The following is a 23614-nucleotide window of genomic DNA, read 5'->3' on the forward strand; positions in this document are numbered from 1 at the left end:
TATTTTCCTCTTACTCCGTTTTCCATTTCACGAAAAAATTATGCGTATTTATTCAATGCCCCAGATAAAAAACACCAGTAGTTTTGCGAAAATTATTAAAGTTGGATCAAGATATTGTTAGTAATGCTATGTCGTCGGCATTTGTCATTAAAAACGGATTCTTTGCGAAATTCACAATGAAATCCTTTCATATCTAAGAAAAATATTTTCCTCTTATGCCCTTTCTCGTTTTACGAAAAAATTACGCATTCTGATAAAATTCATTACACATCAAACGCCAGTACATTTACGTAACTTTAAAAAAAGAATCCTTCCCGAAAATCTGAATAAAATAATTAGTAGGTACAAACGATATTTTTTTCTTACGCCGTTTCTCGTTTCACTGAAAAATTATTCGTAAGTTGCACCAGATACTAAACACGAGTAGTTTTGCGACAATTATTACAGTTGGGTCAACATATGAACAGAACTACTACGCTTAATCAAAAACGTTGGCTATCTTTCCGGTAGCAGTAGCGTAATCTAATGTCTTTCAGTATTCCAAGAAAAGAATAGAACTGATACAAATATACGCGGTGGAGACATTTCTTATTCATCACAAAAGGGCACAAGACCAAGTCACCTTTCGGAGGACCACTCGGAGACAGCGGCGAATATCGTTTTTCCACTGTATCAGTAAGATCAGTAGCGATTCTGTGTCGTCGACAATGAGCAATAATAAACGATCCTTTCTGAAATTCTCTATAAAATCCTATACTACGTGCAAACGATATTTTTCTCTACTGCCGTTTTTCGTTTTACGAAAATATTTCGCATACAGATACAATTCATCACTCATCAAACACTTAGTATTTTTACGAAATTAAAAAAAAGGATGCTTTCCAAATTCTCAATAAAATCCTATGGTAAGTGCAAACGATATTTTTCTCTAATGCCGTTTCTCGTTTTACAGAAAAATTACGCATACTCATAAAATGCATCATCTATAAAACACCAGTAGTTTTGCGAAAATTACTATAGCTGGATCAAGAGTTGAGGAATAATCCAAATTCTTTCTGAATTCCAAGAATATAATTCCAACTCCGTAGACTGGAATTATATTCGTAGACTACGTAGTCAAGAGCCCTCTTTGAATGCATAAATGCAATGAACTAGCGTTTGCCTATCTCCATCTCTTTTCCACAGGGGAAAATCATTTACTTGCAGCAGTATTTCCGACTTCTGAAAGCAATTAAGCTGATTCCGTAAGGATTTACCGAGAGCTTATCAGCGGTAATTCCCTAAAAAAAATATCTGCGTTCTTACTTCTGAAACATTCACTCTTTGTTTGAATGCTGCCATAAAAAACTACATATAAGCTGTGTACATGTTAGTGCGGCGTGGGCAGATAATTTTGAATCCCAGCAAAAAAATTAATACCGCCGTATGTGTGTGAAGAGGAAAAACTTAAGTCGATACTTAATGTTATAATACTGTACTTACTAGCTACAAAATAAACAGTAGAAAACAATTATTGCATAACTAGAAGACGTTCCCGAATTTTAGTTCCAAGTCTAAATTTTTGGCTCATTTATGTGTCCTCTTGCGTAAAAGATTCCCTTAAATTAATAAATACAATTCCTATTTTATTTTTTTGTTCTTATATATTTAGCGAAATATTCACAATTTGTTTGAGGACCATCATCATCACTGGTCAACATTCCCAAGATTGGTTTGACGCAGCTCTGCACTAAAATCAGTAAAAAAACCTACACCTTTTCAATGACTTTTCCGGGTAGCTAGAAAGATGAATGTAAGAATATAAGACATAAGGTGGCAAGTTTGAATTTTCTTCGCTTTGTCAATATTTTTTTCGGCTTAATTGAGTACAGGTAGTCAAGATTTTCATAAGCTAAACGGCACCGATATATCCCACTTTTCAGAGTGTAATTCAATTCCATCGACTTACTAACTGCGCAGCAAAGTGAAAATATGAAACGACTACATAGGTTCCTGGAAAGTATTCGAAGAAATAATCTCCTAAATCTCCCAGGTGTACCCCAAATAATGATAAATATCTCTTTCGCCGTTATACTTCCTTTGAAAGATCTTTTTGAATTAATTTGCCCAAAATCTACTAAAAGCAAGAAAATCCTTACTCGACATGTTCGTAGTTATGATTCCCGTTCCTTTCCTCTCTTGAGAATAATGGGCTGCGTCCCAATGAGAAGTAATCTATCTCTATCTAGAGTAAGATCCATCATTTATAATTTTTTTTACTATCTAACTCTTTTTATGTGTCTGCCCTAGGGAAACAATAAGTTGTATTTAAGATGCTCGTGTGAGTCACTTTCAAACGTGTGTAGACGAATGTAAAAACTCGTCTCGGGTTACCGCGCGGGTAAGATTATATGAACGTGTGTAGACGAAGATTACGCAATTAATGACAGACAGGGAAGAGTATACGATTCTTGATCATGATACAAGCTTAGGGGCCGTTTCTCATACATTATTCCTATGATAACCTCCATTTTCGCTTTCCCTAAGAGAATTGAGAAAGTTACCTAACTTTTCTCCTAAACTGACGATACTATCAGACTCATCAATTCAGGAATCATTATCAAGAGGTGCGGATCAATTTTTCAAGCGCTCAACCCCGAACAGGTGAGCTAGAAACAAGGCTTCCTCTTCGGAGCGGAAAAACTGAAATACGCGCCGCGACGCTCCAATTAAACTCCTAGCTGAGAACATTACTTATGAATAGAGGGTTGATCGAAGAAAGCATAGGGGTACCCGGAGTTCAATAACCTCATTGGGAAATTCATGACTCTTAAGAGCTACCTAAAATAATGCAATATCCTGTCAGGAAGTTCTTGATAAGCTTTACGTAAAAGTAGTATAACAATTGTTGAATTTTTAATCTAACAACTTTCAATATTCTATCTTTTCTACGGTTTTTTGTTGTTGTTATGTTTACATGACAACTTGTATCATGAAATGTATTTACTTTTTCTCTCGTATTGTTGTAACAGGACTAAGCTCTTAAAGTAAACTTCTTCCACCTGTGTTAACTTCATTATTTTAACATCAATTTCACTTTTTCCACGCAAAGATGAGATAGGCAAGCGTTATACTTATACTGTAAAAAATACGAGAGAAAGTAAACTATGAAGAGTAATAGTTTCCCCAAGTCACTTTAAATATAATTTGAAGTTTTCTTGTGGTAGCGAACTAATGAAATCCCTAACAGTTGTCCGTACGTAGGAAGTAGATCGATTTGCGGAGCAAGAACATATAATGTAATTCCATCCTATAGCTCTGATATGCCTCAGCCCTTGGACACAATATTAATGGATAATTGATGAGCAGTATTTAATCGTCAGATTTTACACGAAAAATTCCTCTCTCTCCCTCATTTACATCTATTTGAATAGTTGTTGAAATAGAATTGATGATTTTTATGGTGTTTCGATGCACAGTGTCAATTCACACCGGCTCTCTCATTCTTATCTTTGCTCGTTCCGTTCTTTTATTCACTATTTACTCGTATACTGCTCTATCTATACACCATTATGGCGATTGGGCTCTTTCAAAAACGTATTACGCGGTCAATTGTTTCAGTATTATTTCTAAAACTACCCTTGGGCTGCCCGTTTGTTTTTTTTTCTTATTTTCCGCGCAAAAACCTTCACATTCCGTTAGGAAAAGCCTTACTGTCAGAAGCGAAACACAGGTGGCAAAATTGGGCGGTAGTTTTTCCTCCATGAAAATTAAAGACTGCGTCAATTTCCTTGACCATCAGCTACTTTAGAAAAAAATGAAGTTGTTTTACACTGAGAATCCTGTCGAATTAATTCTTTTTTTCGATAATTTTTAGATGAACTCGCTAATAACTTTCAAGATTTTTTGGCTACCCCAGAAATATTCCAAGGATTAGGCATAGTGAGCCCATGAAAGCCCACACCTCGTTAAACTCTCTGTGATGTGTATCACTTGGTATAACATTGCAAGTCAACTCAAGGTTCTGATGTGAATTTCGTGTCTTATAAACATTGATTTAATCTAATCATATAATTTTAAGTATGACCGATTCATCTACCAGCCATTGGCATTGGCAAGTATAAATACCCAAGGAAACTGACATAAAAAATATTCCTTTCCCTTCTCTTAATACTCGTATTCACTCAACTCCTCATGAGACAAGCGCTATAAAGGTGGTTAAAGCCCTAAACTTTGCACACACAATAAATAGCAATTAGAGACCAAATCAAATGGTACTGAAAGTAAGAGTACGAGAAATTCGCACTAAGTAACTTAAAGTGAAAACCTTAATTTTTACTATCAGAAAACTACGATTAAATGCGCAAAAAATTTTTACCGTATCACTACGTACTTTCTGCAAATTTTCTTGAAAATCGGATAAGCCAAATTTTGCCCCCCATTTTTTCATAGATACATTTATGCATTAAATTAAATTCTCATAGTCAATAAAATCAATTCGGTTTAATTTTTTTCAATAGGATAAACGCCTTATGCGCAAATGCTTCAATGGTTTACGCATCCTTCGGTCAGAACGAATTCTACCCCTGCACAACAATAGTTCCACAATAAACCAGACTCCACCGTGTCTTCTTGTATTAAAAGGACGAATATCCAGAGTGGGTCAACAACGGAAGTTCCATCTGCGGCACTGCCCGCCTCCCATGACGTTCCAACCGATTATTTTCGTCGCGGCGAATGTATCTGCAGCAAATAGAAGGCTATGGGCGCAAAATCCGGTTCTTCTAATAGTCGTTGGTGGGATAATCAGGCATGACTAGCTTTTGAGTAAAAATAACGGCTGCAAAGGAAAACAAATTTTGCGCATGAACCGATTCTATTTGCTGATTGCAACAGGTAAGTCGCGAATTTTGTGGAATGAATACTTAGGAATTAATCCAAGAATTCCATAAGTTTCGCACTTACTGGAGAATAAACATTGAGAATATAAACAATTTGCGACCATGTAAAAACGATTAAACGATAAAACGAATGTCATTATCAAGAATTCATATCAGAAACGCGCGTAACTTTTTTCTAATGCAGTAGAAATTTCTTCCAGTTGTCTCCATTTAGATCATTTCAGAAGTTGCGTGAATAATTGATAATCGAAATTTTGCCATTTTTGGTCTTTCTCCATTAAATATTGAAATATAGATATCGTAGATATCTTATCATACATATTCAATTAATTAAATGTATATCATTATTCAACATTAATTTTCCCTTGTTACACAAGAAATCAGTGGAGGTGTAAAAATATAAACAGTTAGTTTGGTTTATACTGGATTGATTTAATAGACATGAGGGAAGTATAAATACTTCAAATTAGGAAAAACACGATAATCCATTTAACTGTAGCCCATAAAAAGATTCAATCACTCCTTTAACATACACCATCTCTCGTAATCAAGAGTACTGTTATGAGGATAAAGTATTCCATAGCGATGCACACGTTGACACTTCGACACTCTCTTTGACATTTTCCGCTAACAATGCGTTCACTCTTTAGACCGCGACCCTAGGGCATGTCCAAAAGGCAGCTTCGCGTGATAAATAAATAGTTCACAGAAGTCAATTAATAGGTGTCACAAAGAATTTCAATGAAATATGATCCATTCTGCCTGCTCCAAAAACTCCTATTGCGAGAACTCTCAATCCCTAACATAAGAATCAACATCTTTATCCACTTCACTCACTCCTCAGTCGAATTTTGAATACAAATCTCAGAACCACAGTAGAGCCGGAATACCACGTAGGAATGGGAATATCCGCTTCTGAGGCCAGCTACACTTTAATCAAACACGTTTCCTTCCATGACTAAGCCAGTAATGTAGGACAACGTCGGGTGGAAAGTTAAGTGGTCTCCGTCGGCAGTTACACCCTTCCACGCGTAATAAAGCCACAGTCTTACTTATTCAATAGTGCATTGCTGCACTATGTCAGGAATCGTAGTATAGCCTGCGACAGCATATGATGAAAACATATGGATTGACGCCTCCGCAGGGAATTTCGAAAAATGATGACGCAATCTTATGATGGTAGGGTATCTCAATGTTTTCGCCACGCAGCAGACAACGATAAATCGGAATCACGAACGCTGAGAAGTTTTCAGCCCATCAGGTTAGGATCGCCTGCCATTTGCCTCTGGCTCTGCACGTAGAACTGCCTCCTGGACCTCCTTCCGTCGTCGTTCACTTTGAGGCTTGTCCCGACCTGCACAGACCACGGGACCGCGTCTCTCTGTCCGTAATGCTCCCGCTGAAACGGGTCGATCACAGAGTCATGCTGACCGCTGTAAGCCCCCGTCTGCATCCCCTGACCGTAAATTATATCTCCCTGCTGTTGTTGCTGCTGCTGCCTGTTGTATCCTCCAACGCCCCCACCACCCCCGTAAAGACCTCCGCCGTAATCTGGCCCGTACATCCCCGGGCCCATGTGAGCGCTCATGTCATCCTGACGATAAGGCCGAACATATTGCTGATGCTGGACGCTTTGGTGCTCGTGGGGGTTGTACCCGTGGGCTTGCGACCAGGTGACCCAAGGGTCTCCCATGTCGATGATCTTGTACCGAACGGGGGATACCGATATGGTCGAGGACGTCACGGAACCGGTGGTATCGTACGATACGGGAGGATTCCTTTGGTATGGAAGCTGGAGCTTCCGGATGTACTTGCTGGGCACTTTCCTCAGCACTGAATAAGGGGACAGGGCCTCTGCGTCCGTGAAGAGATTGTACGACTCCGGGCCCCACCTTCTACGGCCCGCCTGCTTGCTGCCCTTGGAGGCCTTCGTGGGCTTTGGGGCTATGGCTTCGTCATCAATCGAATTGTCGGCGGAGGAGGCGCTGCTAGGAACACGAGACTTTGATGGCCTTCTGCGCGAGACCGGGGTCTCCTCCGGCTTCGGGACCCTCTCCACTCGGGAAGTCACGAAGGGCACGAGGTCCGAGTCCGGTAGCGGCGCGAGTGCGGTCTTTTTCGACCATGAAGATGGTGACGAAGCGGTGGTGGACGGGTCTGCTGGGGTGGTCCGCCCGCTCTTCCGGTGCGACGAAGCAGGGGCGGCAGACGAATAGACCGCGAGCGACAACAGAGTGAGCGCCAGGAGACAGCAGGTCCGGAGCGTCATGGCGGAGCCTTATAGGTCCGCACCTGGAAAGAGATGTACGTGAGGTTAGTTAATACGGAACACAATATCTGATGACGAAATGACTTTTAGGACGATCATCATCTTTGGTCTACAATCCTGAGACTGGTGATAATCTGCACTCAAATCTCTCACCAGTAATCTTTTTTCGTGTTAACCTGTTTCTTTTCCTCAATTAATTTATCTCATGCGAGGTTTTCCTTTGTCGTTTTTACTCCATCTCAAAAAAAGGTTTTTCTCGCCACATGAAATCTAAGGTAAGAAAACTTTTTCGTTGGTTATGCTCTTTAAATGTAATCGCTTATGTCAAGCTGCTGCAGGAGAAAATATGTCGCCAAAAAAGGGTACATTAAAAGTTGTGAATATAATTTTGCCAAATAAAATGCAAGGGTGAACCACATATATAAGAAATAACAATTTACAAAAGACAGGATAGTCTGTGTTTATTTACTTTCCTTTCTTAATCAGTACTATTATGGACGTAGGCCTTGTTTCCTTTGTGATACGACAAAACGGACGATAGGATATCATAATTATCTATACCTACATGCACTCAGGCAAAACCCATCACTGGTATACTGTTATAAATAAGCTTACGGTAGACCTATACAGACCAAAATAAATTCCATGGAATTTATTGATAAGTAATTTTATCTAAAAGGATATTAAATACGCCAGAGGCAAGCAATTAGTAAGTTGCGGGATCTATGACTGGAAAATATTCATCACTTTATTACGACCATGCAGCATTATGAAAACGGAATTTGCTTTAATAGGCTTATCAGAATTCTTCCGTCAATAGTACCACTTCTAATGAGCAGTTTCACATTCTTAAAGTTCACCAAAGATCAACCTTAAAGTACCCGTTCAGATTGACTTACTTTAGCATTTTACCACCAAAGATAAAATACTGCAATTGCTATCACCAATATATAGCTAATTAGCAATGCATTGTTTCCATTCAGTAATGCAATGGTACTTTTCTTTCAATAGTGTCACTTAACAGTACTTTTTACAGCACGTTTTAAATGCTCTGAGCATATCTGATTTCATAAATGTGTTTTCCCTTCGCAGTCAGGTAATCTTCTTTCAGTATCTAAAGAATCATGCACCTCTTTGATGAGGCCACTCAGGCCATAATTATAAACCTGTTTTTGTTTCAGGTGCCACGAAAATCCACCGTCTGCTAAATACGCAAATGTCATGTGGATCAGCACGAATTTGTAAATAGACGGGTCAATTAGGACGCAGGGAAATTATACCATAACCAAAACTGATGTAGCCTAAGGATTTTATCCCAGATTCAACATACTTTTACAAGTTTTAGTAATTGATGATAAGGGAAAGCAATCGCAACTACAGACTATCGACTCAGCATCGTTCTTCCCTAAAATATCGGTTGGTTTGATTCCGCGCCTTACACAGGATGAAATAAGTAGAGCAGACCGATTCTGAAAGATGACTGCGCTTTATGACCTAAATATCCAACGATGAAGCGCGCGAATCGATTAAGGATGAGCAAACGATTCCTCGTAAGGATAAAAAAAGCTTCTGCCAGTCTTCTCATCTTTTTCATTGCCTTATCCTTCATTAATGGTGTCTGAATCTAAATCTTAATTTTCTTTCTCTATCCAACACGCATTATTACACTCATACTATCAGAGTTCTACTGATACTTGAAGTCCTTCCATCTCATCCTTGGTGTTTCTCTCGGTTTGCTTCCTTTAGCAACTCGCTGCTACACTCTTACACATAAATATTTTCCCCATTGAGATATGACCTATCTAAATTACTGTACACAGTATTCCCACCACTTTCAGTTTTCACTTGATGCCATTCTTTAAAAGACCTTTTGTTAGTATCAGGCTAAATATTGACGGGAATGTGAGATAGGCCCCTGGAGGGTTCAGTACTGAATGTCCCCTAATTTCCACTTTCAAAAAGCGAATGAAAAATGTACCATGCCCACTTAATGCCAGCATCAACTTGACACAGCTATACATGAAATGTCATAAAAGTAGCAAACACTGCTACCTGATACATCAATGATAGTGGCAGCCATAATGACAGTCCTCAGGCAAATTCGGTTTGGTGAGCCATGCTGAATGTTCCACAGAACATTGGAAAGCTTCAATGTTCGCATTAAATTCAAGTGTTTGTATAGACTAAATATTTTCCATAGTCTTTATTCATACATAAATTGTACTATTTTTCCTTTCTAAAGCGTCTGCCAAGTATAAATCGGGAATTCCGGCTCGCTGATTGGCTGGCGCTTTCTTCGTTAACGCGTCTCTCTGTATGTCTAGCAGCAAAAGAATAAAAAAGTAAAGCTATTTCTGCTACCAAACTTGCCTTGGATGCAATATTCTGAATTCTTAGAGTGCTGAAGGAGAAATAAAAATTCATTTACATCGCACAATACACACACATTCAGAGGCACAAGCATGCCTCAAAAACAGGCAGCGATAATATCACTTAACTTTTTAGCCGCACAACCACAGTCACACGCTCCTCAAATGCGCCCGATAAACAATCAGTTTTCCAACTCGAGGAGGACGGTCAACCGTTCCGCTTCGTTTACAACGCTCACATATGAATTCAACTGTATTCATCTCGCACCCACGTACTATATCATCGTCACGGAAGCCGCTCTCGAACGGCATTCTCGGAGGCGGAACAAACTAAGCAGAAGTTTCCCGCATATCATCCCGAGAACCCGGTGCATAAGACTCGCCAGTCACTTCCTTGCGGTAAGATTTGTAGCCGCTGACGGGAGAAAGGGAGGAAATAATGAGGAATAGGAACAAAAGAGGAAGGACCCGTGATGACTGAATATCCCACGCGCCACCCCAACGAGAACCTCCTACAAGTCCCAAGGGATTCAAACGCCCCCTAACGAAGGCGAGCCCAACCGCTAACCCTCCTGAGGTCACGCTCTCTGGACTACAACTCAAAGTGGTCGTTGGATGCAGTTCTTTCGTCCACGGCTACTGAGCATTTGTCTTTCCGGTCTTTGAACCCACACAAAACATTTCGAATGCAGACGCATACCGAAGACAAACGGAACCCTGTACAGCACTGAGGACACTTTAATTAGTTAACCTAAGGTCAAGAAAATGTTTATATAGATGGATTCGGTCAGTAAATACATTTAAAAGTAACACATACACCTTTTATAAAAATTCGTGTAAATGAACTAGCAAAAAATTGAATCATAAGATTCTTAAGACGATAAAATTAATATACTGCAGGTTATAAAAATTAACTAACAGCTCGCAGTAGAACAATCTCTCTTATCATTCAGGTGAATTTACCTGACTCATAATTCGCAGTTCATTTCATTAAAACGTACAATTCTTCAACAGCTACGAACATACTAGGTAATTACAACCACAAGCATTATACCCTTATGCCAACTCTCACTTTAAAAGACTTATGTAATAAAATTAAAGATGTGAAAATGAATGCAGATGAGTTTTAGTTAAAAAAGTACTCTAATATTCACTATCAGACTTCTAAAAGAAAAAGTACGCCCGGCGGGGTAAGTCCTCCTCTGACAAACAATAAGTCACGGGTTCGAATTCCGTCTCGGTGAATTGTCCCAATTTAGGGCATGGTTGTTCGTGCACGTGAAATTGTTAACTTTGTTACAAACCCCGAATTAAAAGGTCAATATGCGCTGTTTTCGGCGGTGTGGGAATGAATAAAAATATAAACATCCGTTGTCCATTTATCATTCTACGAAGAATGAGTAGAGTAGCACCAAAAGGACACCCGATTCAAGTTTTTTTATGCTAAATATTTGGGTATTCACGCTCTGATACGCTCCACCCGGATCTTTTTTTCCTATGCCTCGACCTTGTCTCCAATTGTGGGTGACAACGTGTTCTCAAATACACGAGGGGTTCTCCGTCCACAGGACGTGATTATTTCCGCCAAGGAGACTGACCGACACGGCGTTTTTCGTCTAGAAAGCGTGCTCCGAATCCCACGCTCCAAAAGGTTCCTACAGCGTCATCGTGGCTGAAACACTCAGGTGGATTAGAGAGACGCACAAAGGGATTAGAAGCCTAAAACCAGAAAGGAAAGCGTTTGTGTTTATTGACTGCTGATCGATGAGTTTATGTTTCTACTCGGATTAAGCTTTATGACAACCCCAACTAAAATTCCTCGTGGGTTTGAGGTGACCCTGGGTAAGGAACTGTCACCTCTATCCTGACAGAATGAAATGCAAACCAGTGTCGGTAAGTACTCGAGTAAAATTAGTCGGATTATTTGTAACGATTATGTTCGCAGTTATTTTTACTTGTAACTACTTTTTACGAAATGTTATTTTTAACTGTAATTTACTCCTAAAGGCCGTATTACACGGTAGACGGAATTGCGCAATCTGACGTGCGTGCGAAGGCGCAATCAAAATTGCGTCGTGTAAAGCGGTGAATTGCAAGAACACATGCGACAATGCGTGGATGCGAAACGGCAAAATAGTCCCAGTTCGATTCTCAATGTTTCGTTCGTGCATTCGCGCAATTCCACGCCATTTTAGAAATTAATGCAGCTCTAACCTGCGCAATTCCGTGCCCCGCGTAAAACTGCCTTAACCCATTATAACCCAATGTTGCTTCTAAGCAACAACAAAAATTTATACATTATCAGCTCAATTTTAGAAATATCTAAACTACGTATTATTTTGTGGTATAAAGCTTAATTAGGAAATATTTAGCTTCAATTCTAATTATGATTGAGTGCAACATTTTCAAGCTTTCAAGGTGAAAAAACTTGAAATTTGATGTTGCTCCGAAGTAACTCTGGGCTAGAAAGGGTTAACAGTGAAATAGGAATCATTACTTTCGTTGTAATCGTTACTTGATCGAAATCCACGATTACTTTACCGATTTCACAGGTTTGCCTAGGCCTACAGATAACTTCAAGTCCCTGAGTACCTTAATGCTAGTTTAGGTTCAGCCACACTTACGCTGTAGCCTATTTGTGATGGGTACAAAATATGACGCTCCTTATGTTATTAAACCAATTACAGTTGCATATATCGCAACTGAAATTACATTCCTCGATTTCTATTCCCAAATGAAAAGATGGCTTAGTTCACTTCCACGGGTTTATTTTCTTGGTACGACATGTTTCGATCCATAGAGGTCATTTTCAAGTACGGTAACCGCTATGGATCGAAACTTGTCGTACCAAGAAAATAAATCAGTGAAATCAATGAAGTCGTCTTTTCATTTGTGAATATCAACTTCCACATAATTGAGCCTGATACCAATGAATGTATCAATTTCTATGAATGAATCATTCCACATTATTACCGCAATATTCGACTGCTGTCAGGTGTTCTCTAGAGTGGCAAATCTTACAAGAAGTTATTGTAATCGTTACTGTAATTTTACCGATTACTTTTCAAATCGGTAATTCGTACTCGAAACTGATTACTTTATGAACGAAGTAACTATAATTGAGCCCAGTTACTTTTTCTATGTACTTTTACCAAGACTGTTTCAAACGGCTATGGCTGGAACCTGAGAGATCTCCATCCTCACCCATCCAATTAAGCCTTCACATTAGATGATAGAAACATTTAGTAAACATGCGTCGTGGAATCGAATACACTTCACCTAAACCCTCAAATTATTTATAGTAATAGTAGTAGTATTTTTGTTTTTGGGGTACGTCGACATCCGAGGTCATTTCGCACCGCATTGTATCTTATGTAAAAAAAAATATGTGGATCATTTCATTAACTCAGTGAAATCTCGAGAATCTTGGTCTACTCAAAATAGGAATGCACAAGAGAAAATATATACAAAGTGAATTGTACTCTTACATTTTGTTAAGAAGACCAATTATTTAAAACATGTTATTACTAAGCTAACGCTCACGGAGAATGTCGTAAAAGTCTCCTACGAGGGCCATCCTATTGCGCCATACGCGATACAAGTCACACACTATCAGGATATGTCTTAGATGATTGATATCCGGATGATAAGTTACTGTTGCAGTGAAAGTGTATCAATTAGTACATCTGTTTTCACTCAGTGAACTCTTAATAGGTATTCACTTTCGGGGTTTTACTGCCAAGAACACGGAATTGTTAGACCTCATGTGACGTACCGACGAATGGTAGAAATACAAACGTAAGATGTTGCATCAACTTAAATGCGGAGGTTGTCTACCCATCCAAGACAACCTGAGAGGAATGATGCGCAGCATAATAAGTGCTTTCTTCAACAATCACTGAAGAAAGTACAATTTTAATTTTAAAATCGAAGCGTTAAAATATTTCCTAATTTCCTGTGGTCAACTAAATTCAAAGTATCAGCCAAAGTCACAACCACAGCAAAAAAAAAAACTACTCCAATAGAGGTTTCAATCCTTTTGACGACAATTTTTGTTAGGACGGCCCAGTCTGGACATTTGGGCTTATTGATAACAGTCTGAAAATTCTTTCTTTGGTTTTCTCAACTTTTTCTTTCTTTATTTATTTATTTATTACAGCTGTAATGTTTCCAAGTAAAGCCAAGTCGATATTCAGGAAAAAGTTGCGAATGAAACTGATTGAAGCAAATTTTACCAGTAAGTGAGTGATTTCAACGCTTGAAACTTAAACGTTAACGCCCATTATGGGTAACGATGTAGTTAAATAGTTACCGAATAAAAAGGGCTCTAATTTTTGCTGGATACTATTTCTTTACCGCAGGATATTTTATTGGAATAACTTTTCATCAATAGCGGTGACTTCAGATTTTGATGTACAGGGTTATTATTCCACATTTCCAGTCATAAAATAATTTAATATCCAAGTTATATCACTTTAACATCTCTTAGCGTACACAGACGTAACATTGGTATTATTAATATAAAACTTACGTGTTTTAGGCTTAAAAATAGCGCATCATTCTGCTTGGGTTGATGTTGGGAGCGAATTCGTCAATGGTGAAGTGTATAAAGGGTCTGTAACAAGGAAACGTTTGTTTTGTTCCAAATCCTATTTATTTTCTCTAAGATACTGTTTCTTTTTGTCTCCCTATTTTGAGCAACTTTCCCTCTTTCTTATCTCTTCGACAACCCCCCTCTCTTCCCATCAGCAAATCCCTAACAACAACAGTATCAAAATCAATATTTAATTTTGAAGGTTACAGGGCGCAAATTCCTCCTTACATACATGAATTGCCACGAGAAAAAATTCCCCTGAACTGGGAATAGAACAACGGACCTTTGGCTATCGGAGCACGGATCTTTGGTTCAATTCCCGGTCCAGAGGAATCCGCCGTTCACGCGGCAGACTTCGAAATATCCCACACTCCTCCTTGTGTTACATTCCTCCAAAACACACATCCCTCCTTCGTTGATCTCTCCAATTCCTCGTGGATAGCACGCACACCACGTCACGGCTTCCGGTGGCGGCGTCAGCGGCAGCTGCGAGTAGTGCCGTGGAGGCGGGCAGCCGCATTGCGACGATTCAGAGGTCATCACCGCAAACGCGGCAGTCCCTAGAGGCACCTCCGAGGTGACCGTCACACGCAAGGCCAATGCACCGCCTGAGGAATCCCATGCAATTCAAAGGGATGTACTCCCGCGCCACCTCGCAACAAGGAAAACATAGCGAACGCGAAGAGCGATAGCGTCTGAGGGCATGCGGTTTCCGGGTAGGAGATCGACTTGATCGAATGGAGAAGGTTGCCCAGACGTAGTAGTACAAGCAGGAGGATTGGGTTGGTGTGGTGGCTTAAGTGCTGACTTCCCATCCAGTCGAACCGAATTCAAATCCCGGCAGGCAAAGATTTTTACTTAAGTCCTTCATTTTTCGGGGAGAAAAACGAATTCCCATACATAATAGTTAGGCAAAATATCTCTCTTAATCCATCGTTTCTGTCGTTGTTGGAAATATATTAGAGTTTTAATATGATGTTATCCGTGCCACTCTCAAAGATATCTATTCTCAATTGCTCAAGCAATCTATGCCTAGCACCTCTCCACAATTCCGAGGCACGGGTAATTATATAGATGAGTTTTCCGAATCAATAGCTATGAGCAACAGTAACTGAAATCGAAAAAAATTGAATGATGATAAGCCAATTCCGAAATTTTCTAAGAATCAGGTTCATGTCGTGGCTAGAGCGTTGGCACCCCAGTGAGTCGAACCGAGTTCAAAACCCGGCAGTGTCAGAGATTTTTCAAAGGCTGCCCGATCCCTGCTTGCGTGCCTTATGCAGGGCACTTCAAGTGTAGCACTCCTTCCGCCGGATTGGAAGTTAAGTCGTGGTCCCCTGGTTGCCTTGCGTCGAGAGGGGGCTAATCCCACTCTCAACTAAAACAATTAATCTCAAAATGGGTGAGAATGAGCAGTCGTATTGTTGTAACTTGCACAAAGATCTTGTTTGATTGATTTTAAAGATTAATTGTTTCAGACTATTATAATCGAACATTTTCGTCCAAACTTAATTATTTAACGCCTGTTTAAATTTAAATTTATTAAATCCAGAGCACCAAAGAAAAGGCTAGATACACAAGTTAAAGCGTTTTCATATTCAGTAACTAAAGAGTGGCGACCCCATGTTTATGGACAAAAATACTTAAATTGTCTCTCGATCATAATTATTGCAGATTCCTCTTGAAACACTCTGTATACATAAATATTAGTAAATTCCACAATTCTTAGAAGATAACAGAGGGTAAACCCCAACAACTACACGTATTGAGTGAGATTGACGGTCTTCAAGCCTGAAATTACCATTCATCAAACTTGAAAAGTGGCCGCAATTACCCCGAGAGTGGACCAATTCCTTTACCGTGTATTCGGTACGCACATGACATTAAGCATCGAAACGACGACTATGACCTTAAGATTCGTCCACCAGCATACAACCCCGCCAGCCGCCCAATGTTCGGCTAGAATTGTTAGGATAACAGTCGCCAACCCACGAGATAATAGGATAAAAATTTGGGCATAGAAAGAGATAATATATCCTCTATTCAGCCTAATATTGATTGAAGTCCTTTAATTTTTAGAAGAACAAATAAATCCTAATATAAGACACGGTTACAGGCGTTACTTTGTGGAATTTCTTCATTATAGAATAAAATTAAATAACTTTTTTTTATTCCACAGTTAATTTTAAATAGCACGACCCGGGTTTCAGCAACTAATAATGACCTGATGATAGCTTTAGATGCTGAAACCCCGGGTCGTGCTATTTAAAATAAAGTGTGGAATAAAACAAAGTTCTTTTATTTCATTCTAAAACAAATCCTAAGCCTATTCGTTGGGAAAAATATCTTCTAAAATACCTTTCTATTTAACCTTTTCTTCTACCTATGATGTTGTACGAGTCACACTAAAACCTATATCTTTTGAATTTCTCAAGCAATCTAAGACAAGCAGTTTATCTCAAGTCTCCAACGGCTCCCAGCCTTATTCAATCTAAATCTGTGTAACAATTTCAGGTCACTAGTAGCAGTATCTGACGATCCGCGACCCTTTCCTTTGTATCGTACAGAGACCTTTATAAGTTCATAAGCGAGTGAAAAGAATTGTGTCAGCAGAAATCACAATACCGTTATAGTACAAGAAAAATGAGGGCAATGAGTCATCCCATACGTGAAACAGTATTCCAGATAGTCGGATCACGTGGAGAAATTGCTGACTTTAGAATTCAAATCAATTGTCTAAGGTCAGAAAATAATCATCGCAACGAAAAGGCGTGACGGCGTTATAGAGGAAAAGAGAAAAAATGCAAATTCTCTCACCGCGGTCATTAAAAATTGCCAAGTTCACGGAAAAGAAAAGAGAGCGACCTATTTCAGTCTCAAGTGAAAGTACAGCAAAATTTTACTGATTACATGAAGCAGCATATTTGACAAAGAACTTCCCACGCATCATCAGAAATAAAATTCAAAACATTTTTTTTAAACACGCGCTTTCCACATACAGTAAAAACCAAATTTAAAGGAAAAAGTAAGTTTTTCTTCACTCGAAGACTACAGCCTGGGTTCTGATTAGGTTTAAGTTGTTAGAAGAAACTAACGTCGATTATAGAGAAAATTGGAAATTTTGTTAATTAGTTGGAGTATAATGGAACAAAATTTCAAATATCTGATTGTTGAATATTGTATTGTCATCAGAAGCAAGAAAGTTTGCAAAATTTCAAGCCGATCCGACAATTGAAAAAGAGTTAAAAATTAATTACAAGATTCGATGAAACAGACAAACAGACGAAGCAATTTAAAAATAACCTTGTTAAAGAACTGCACAATAGCTGGCTGAGAATTTCCATTATAGAGCTGAACAGTATAACTTACCAAAAAGAAAGGATCCAGGGTCCACATAGGGGCATATCCTTGGGGATTCATTCAATAAAAAAAAACTTGACGCGAATTCGTGAGATCTCGATTCAAGTTCAGGTATGGGCGAACAATTTTACCTTCCAGCATGCAAGCATGATTTTGGAGCCCGATTTCAATATAATCTATACCCATAATTTCATTACAACATATATTTTGGCTATATGTCTAAGATTTTTAACTAGCTGAATTCCCAATTGATAAAATTATTTCTCCTCTCTTTGCCTAATATAACTTAGTATATTTGCCTAAAAAACATAATCGAAATGAACGCAGGGAGATAACTTATACCTGTAGTACACACACCTGATTTTGCGAAGTATTTTATAAATCACACTTTCGTGAAGTTAGTTATTTATCGGTGATAATTAACCCTTGACGAACACAATGGAGACAATAGCAACTAACTTTACAATATTAAACAGAGGACAATACTGGAATACGTATAGCATATTTACCTACGAATGGAAATTCCCATTACGAACGAAGCGCTATCACTTTGCTAGGACAGCTCAGACTCCACTCACTAGCTCCGATAAGACCCCGTAGAGAATAACAAAAGCACGATTACAGGAATGATAGGCAAGACTTTTTTTATCCCTGAAGATGGCAATAATGTCCTGCAACAATTTCATTTATTATCTCTCAATTATCGAATGTATAGAGTGGCGGATCTAGAAGGGGGCTAGGGGGCAACAGCCCTCCTCCCCTTGAGGTATCCAATTTACCCTAGATAAAATGGTTATTTAGTTCAGTTGTCGAATATACCCAGGAGGGAAGAACCTTTTTGGACATTTTATAATAAGGAATAAAAGCATAATGCAGAATAGAAACTTAACATGAGGTAAAGTAACTAAAAATGTACTTACTGAAATGTTTTTTAAAACTTAATTCTTTAGAAAAATTAGCACTGAGACAACCTTAAAGTATTGTTACACGCCTCGAATTGTCAAAATTTTCGTTACCTCCGGGCCCCCAGTGCTGCTGGGAGGTTACCCCCTCAAGCACCCCACCAAGTGAAAAAAAAACAAAAGTACGATTACAAGCACGATTGGCAAGACATGCTTTGTCCCTATCCTGGGTCTGCTAGAATGGATGAAACCTGGATGAATGCATTAGAATGTTTTTCATGAACAGGTCCATTCTAACACATCACAGAGCTGGCATCTTATCATTCATTGCTAGGCCACTATAATCGAATCGCACTGTACGATATCGCCCATCTTGGTTGGGACACGTCTCTTCCTCCCATTATTTCGATAAAGCCCCCACGAATAGATAATCCCTTGGCCTTGCCCCCCGCGGAGCACAACGGGTGTGAGCTCGGACACCGATTGGATAGGGACCCGTCGAGATGACAATCACGCCGTCACGGCGGGCGAGCATGTGTGCTGCGCAGAGGCACTGAATGCACCAACCCTCCCGGGCAGAATGCTCAAAGGTGTCATTGACTGCCCCAACACCGCACGCCCAGCAATTAGGCACGCAAGCCCCCCTCCCCCTACGAATCCCATGGGGAGGAAACGGCGCCCTTGACGGACCCGGCGCCTCTTCCCATGGCGCAGAGCGATGGCCGTTCCCACCGCGAAAGGGAACCATCCTCATCGTCTCGGGCTCAACTTTGTGGAAGTTCATTTTAACGTATAATAAAATGAAAAAATTTTACTGTATTCCACGAATTTATTCTAAGGTAAGACTAGATTCGACGAAGTAGCGTCTTCTACACTACTTTACTTACTCCATCAAAAGATATGGCAGGCCCCAGTGTAAATACTCACACTTTATTCACCACAGTTTTGTACAGCACATTGCAGAATAATGAATGAAGTTAAGTGGGTATAGTATAGTGAATAGAAATTTAAATGGGTACAGTGTGGTGAATAAAAGTTTTAGTGGAACTTGAAAAATCATTTATAATGGAACGGTTCCACCATTTATCACCTTAAACGATCAGTTTAATATTAAAGACGAGAGTTTATGATTCATTAAAACACTGGATTTCTTTGAAAAAGGCAGTTAAACGGGTGAAAATACTTGGATAATTGAATAAACTGTTCAAGATTCCACCTACTTCGTGGTTTACTATATAGAGTCGATATAAACCACACTAGGTCAGGATACGTTGCCGATTCCGAAGTGAGTTGGAACCTCAACCAACCACTTTATACATGAGCTCAAAACGTCTTTTGGCTATTCCATTCTATGGTTTCATTCGCTCTGCACTTCTGCCGCAAAATCCGCAATCATTTCATCTTCAAGGCTTAATTTTGGCGTTTTGGGACCAATATTCCAAATACGCCGACGGTCTTCCTGCTTTTATTCGAACAAACACCTACTCCTTTCCTGCCATTGTGAAGTCCATTCTTTTCTCGAAGTTGTTCGAAATCGCTGGGCTTTTGACCGCGTAAAAAAATAAAAGGAGAGATTTGAGTGCCAAGAGGCGCCAAGTGTGTCAAGTTCAGCGGCACCTGGGGCGGTGCAGCCGCACGGAACGGAAAAGGGTCTTCCATCGGAGGCGACCGCCCCTGGTGAACGGCAGGAGGGTGGAAAATGCTGAGGTGGGGAATGGGTTGAGGACGGTATATGGCAAAAAAGTAGCGGAAAATTGAATCTAACAATTAAAATATCAGGCGTTTCAAAATGAATAGCGGGGTTCCAACGCATCCACATAATAGCCTTTTCCAACACAAAGTTATTTCGGGGAGAAAATTAAAATTGAATGTATGTTTTAATAATTGTTTACTTTTACAACTTCTTAAAAATAAAGAAATTTAACCTTGATCATATAGACCATTTGATTTTGCAACAAAAAACGACAAGTTGCGGCCATCTAGCTTTTAGATGAAAATACACATCTTTCTTTAAATAACGTATCTTCAAATCTCAAGTTGCTCAGAAACAACACTGAGCTATATAAGGTTATAATACATTTTTAATACCAATCTACCGGGTGTTTCAAAATGAATAGCTGTGTTTTAACGCTTCAAAATATTTATTGCACTAAACTTACGTCAAGTTACGCCGACGTCAAATAAAAGAGCAACTCAAACTTTTGTCTCCTGGCACCAATGCGCAAGTGAACTCAATGTTTCCGCCGCCATCCGTTAGAGAGCGCTAGTAACAAAGATGACGACTAGTAAACAGAAAGCTTTTCGTGTTTTACAGTTGGCAAAGACGGAATCTGTAGTTACTCAGCAACGTGCTTTCCGTATTAAGTTCGGTTGTGATCCTTAGGTGATCAGGCAACTTTCGTGTCTTCACTACCAGCTGACGTAACCGAATGAAGAAACAGGATTGAAGCAGCTGCTGCAACTATTACTCGTGAGACACTAATCAGCGTTTGGAGAACTCGCATATCGCCTTGAAAAGTGCCGTGTAACGAATGGTACTCCAATAGAACACTTGTAGGCTTTTTATATCAAGCTATTTGAAATACTCTTTCATTTGATGCATGATTTATAGCTGTAAGTTTAGTATAATAAATATAATAAGCCTGCTATTCCTTTTCACATACACGATACAAAACAATTGCTTGAGTGAACGCATCACACCGTCATAATTTTCCGTTTTTAGCGACGAATAACTCTAAAACTATCTCGTTACCTTGAAATTTTCTGGGAACATAGAGTAGAACTCCAGCATGATATGAGGCACAAAGTGGTGGAGGTGATTTACATAAGTTAAAAGAAATTTTTCAATATTTCCACCGAATGAAAATGTTGTATAGTATAATTACATTTAACTAATAATAGATTAGAACTATCAACATTAGTTTCTACCTCAAAAACTTTAAATCTAAGAAAAAACTGACCTACACCAGTTTTCTTACTACTTCGCCCTGGATACGCACTAATAGTACTACTGTCTGTAACAAAAGCAAGGCACCCGAGTTGGAGGGCCCATATCGTCTAAACGAGTGAATCAATTTCAATGCAACAAAAAGCATACGAAAGAGAAATTATTTCTACGATGGATCATTTACTTCAAAAATTTTCCGCCCAATATTATTTCCTGTACTTAATTTTTTCTAAAAATGCACCCGTATTTTGAGTGTAAAATCAAGTTACCCAACTTTGAGCGCTTGGTATTCCCGTAGTTTTTCTCCCAATATCTTGGAATTTTAGTATAAGAAAGCCGATCTCTTTCGTGTGCTTTTTGTTGCATTTAATACTTTGAGTGCCGGCAGCTAAATTTAAAGCCCTACTGAAAAATACAGCCATTTTTACTATATTCGTAATTTTTTTTAAACATTAGAATCAAAAATATATTTATATCGATGTGCATTTCAATAAAAATGGACTTTGCTCTTCTTTGAGAATGAGTTGAATAACATTTACTGCTAATTTTTAAATATATAATTCAGCAATGAAAACCTACTGTTTTTTGAAAAATAAAAAAGTTGCAACATATGATGTACCGCCATAACTTGCATAATAATTTTTTTAATACGCTCAATTTGAACTATTTAAAGCATGGAAATCATAAAAAAGCATTGTTCCAAGCAAAGCATTAAAAATCCTGGATGACAAAAAGGGTCAATGCACCCTCAACGAATGGTCCAAACATTGGCCCAAAGAATTTTCACACTAAGTGGCCTAAGATGAGGATGTCGGTAGCTACAGAGGACTTTTCGTCCTCAAGACATAAAAGTGAACTCTTTTTCCATCGAGCAGTTGATTTGTGAAAAAACAGAACCACTAAGCAGTAAACTGGAAAAGTACCACGGGCGAAATATTACGGCTTCACGCATACAAAGCCAATTAAATGGAAAGACGTAATATTACGTCCATGGCACGCAAAGTGTTAAATTGATTACCTTTTTTAGACGACAGAGCCCCCCACACTCGGGTGTCCTGCTTAATTTTACAGACAGAAGATTTTTGGTCAATGGTTGCGTCGGCGACTAAGACCATTTTGATCCACTTACTGATTGGTAAAGAAAAAATAATACTAATATAATGCATCTATTATATTCTATATACTAAGATGTATTATATTAGTATTTAAAAACAAATCTGGTCTAAAGCATGTAAAAAAACTAAAAAGAGTAGAATTTATATTTTATTAAAGAGGTTGGTTGAGCGTAAAAATCTGATGTGGCGAGTGACATGTTCGAGACTGTCTCCTAGCACTTCATCTAAGTTTCCCCAGAAGTTATTACTCACCTGTGCGACCTCATGTCTTTCAAGTCCCCGCAAGAGATGTCGCACTGTTAGTGGATAATCGCAATCAACACATAGAGGCTGAATATTCCATCCCGTGACTAGGTACGAATGCGGTAGTATGCAGTGACCTATCCTAAACCGTACTAGTACGATTTCCTCCCGGCGGACATTCCTCACGGAGTTAGTCATTCAGATGTTACTGCTTTTATTTGTTGCCTTCGATCGTTAGCTATAGATTCTTCCAATGTTATCAAATCATTTTTCTCATGACATTTCTCAGCTCTTCTGCTGGGACTAGAGGCAGTTTTTTTCGGTATATCCCACAAATTTTCACAAAGGGAATTGACGCCTCGGTAGCCTAACTGGCTAAAGAACTCGGCCGGAAATCGAGGGATACGGGTTCGAATTCCGGTGAAGGCGAAAGATTTTTCCTCTGTGGAATTTCGCACGTTTGTTTGCTGCGTGAGACTCCATAAAGATATAACTGTGGATAGTCCCGGTATACAAGAATTTGATTCTATGTTTCGTAGATTAAAACTTGTAAGAATATGAGAATCAGGTTCTTCAGATGAGTGCTCCCCTGGATGGCATTGGCAGCTTCAATAAATGTAAGTTGGGCATTATAAACCAAAATAAAATAGGCATTCTATTTAAATAGTGGAAGTTGTAAAAGAAATTGCAGAAGAAGTTTGTAGACGACATTGTAGATGAAGTTGTAGAAGTTTGTTGTCTTCAATCGCTTTTTTTTCTAAAAACACCTCCATTGAGAGTAGAGCACTGTGATATAGGTTCCCGGAGGTTTATTTGTTTTGCAGTATTTAAGATTCAAACGGAAAATTGAAAGAGGCACGACTAAAGAACCCATCCCCACCCGCAGGAAAGATAAGCCGTGCACCAGCCGCTTAAGAGTGACTCGAATCAAGTCT

General features: G+C 39.1%; 1 protein-coding gene across 1 annotated transcript in view; it reads right to left on the reverse strand.

Moving 5' to 3' along the window:
- Positions 1-5297: 5297 nt before the first annotated feature.
- LOC124166721 overlaps positions 5298-23614 on the reverse strand; it is a 33851-nt gene continuing 15534 nt past the window's right edge. Inside the window, exon 2 of the mRNA XM_046544379.1 lies at positions 5298-7172. Within this exon, the coding sequence (XP_046400335.1) occupies positions 6130-7149 (1020 nt within the window). The 5' untranslated portion in view covers positions 7150-7172 and the 3' untranslated portion in view covers positions 5298-6129. The remainder of the gene's footprint in view (positions 7173-23614) is intronic.

This window comes from Ischnura elegans, chromosome 10, assembly GCF_921293095.1.
Source record: "Ischnura elegans chromosome 10, ioIscEleg1.1, whole genome shotgun sequence".
NCBI classification, from domain to species: domain Eukaryota; kingdom Metazoa; phylum Arthropoda; class Insecta; order Odonata; family Coenagrionidae; genus Ischnura; species Ischnura elegans.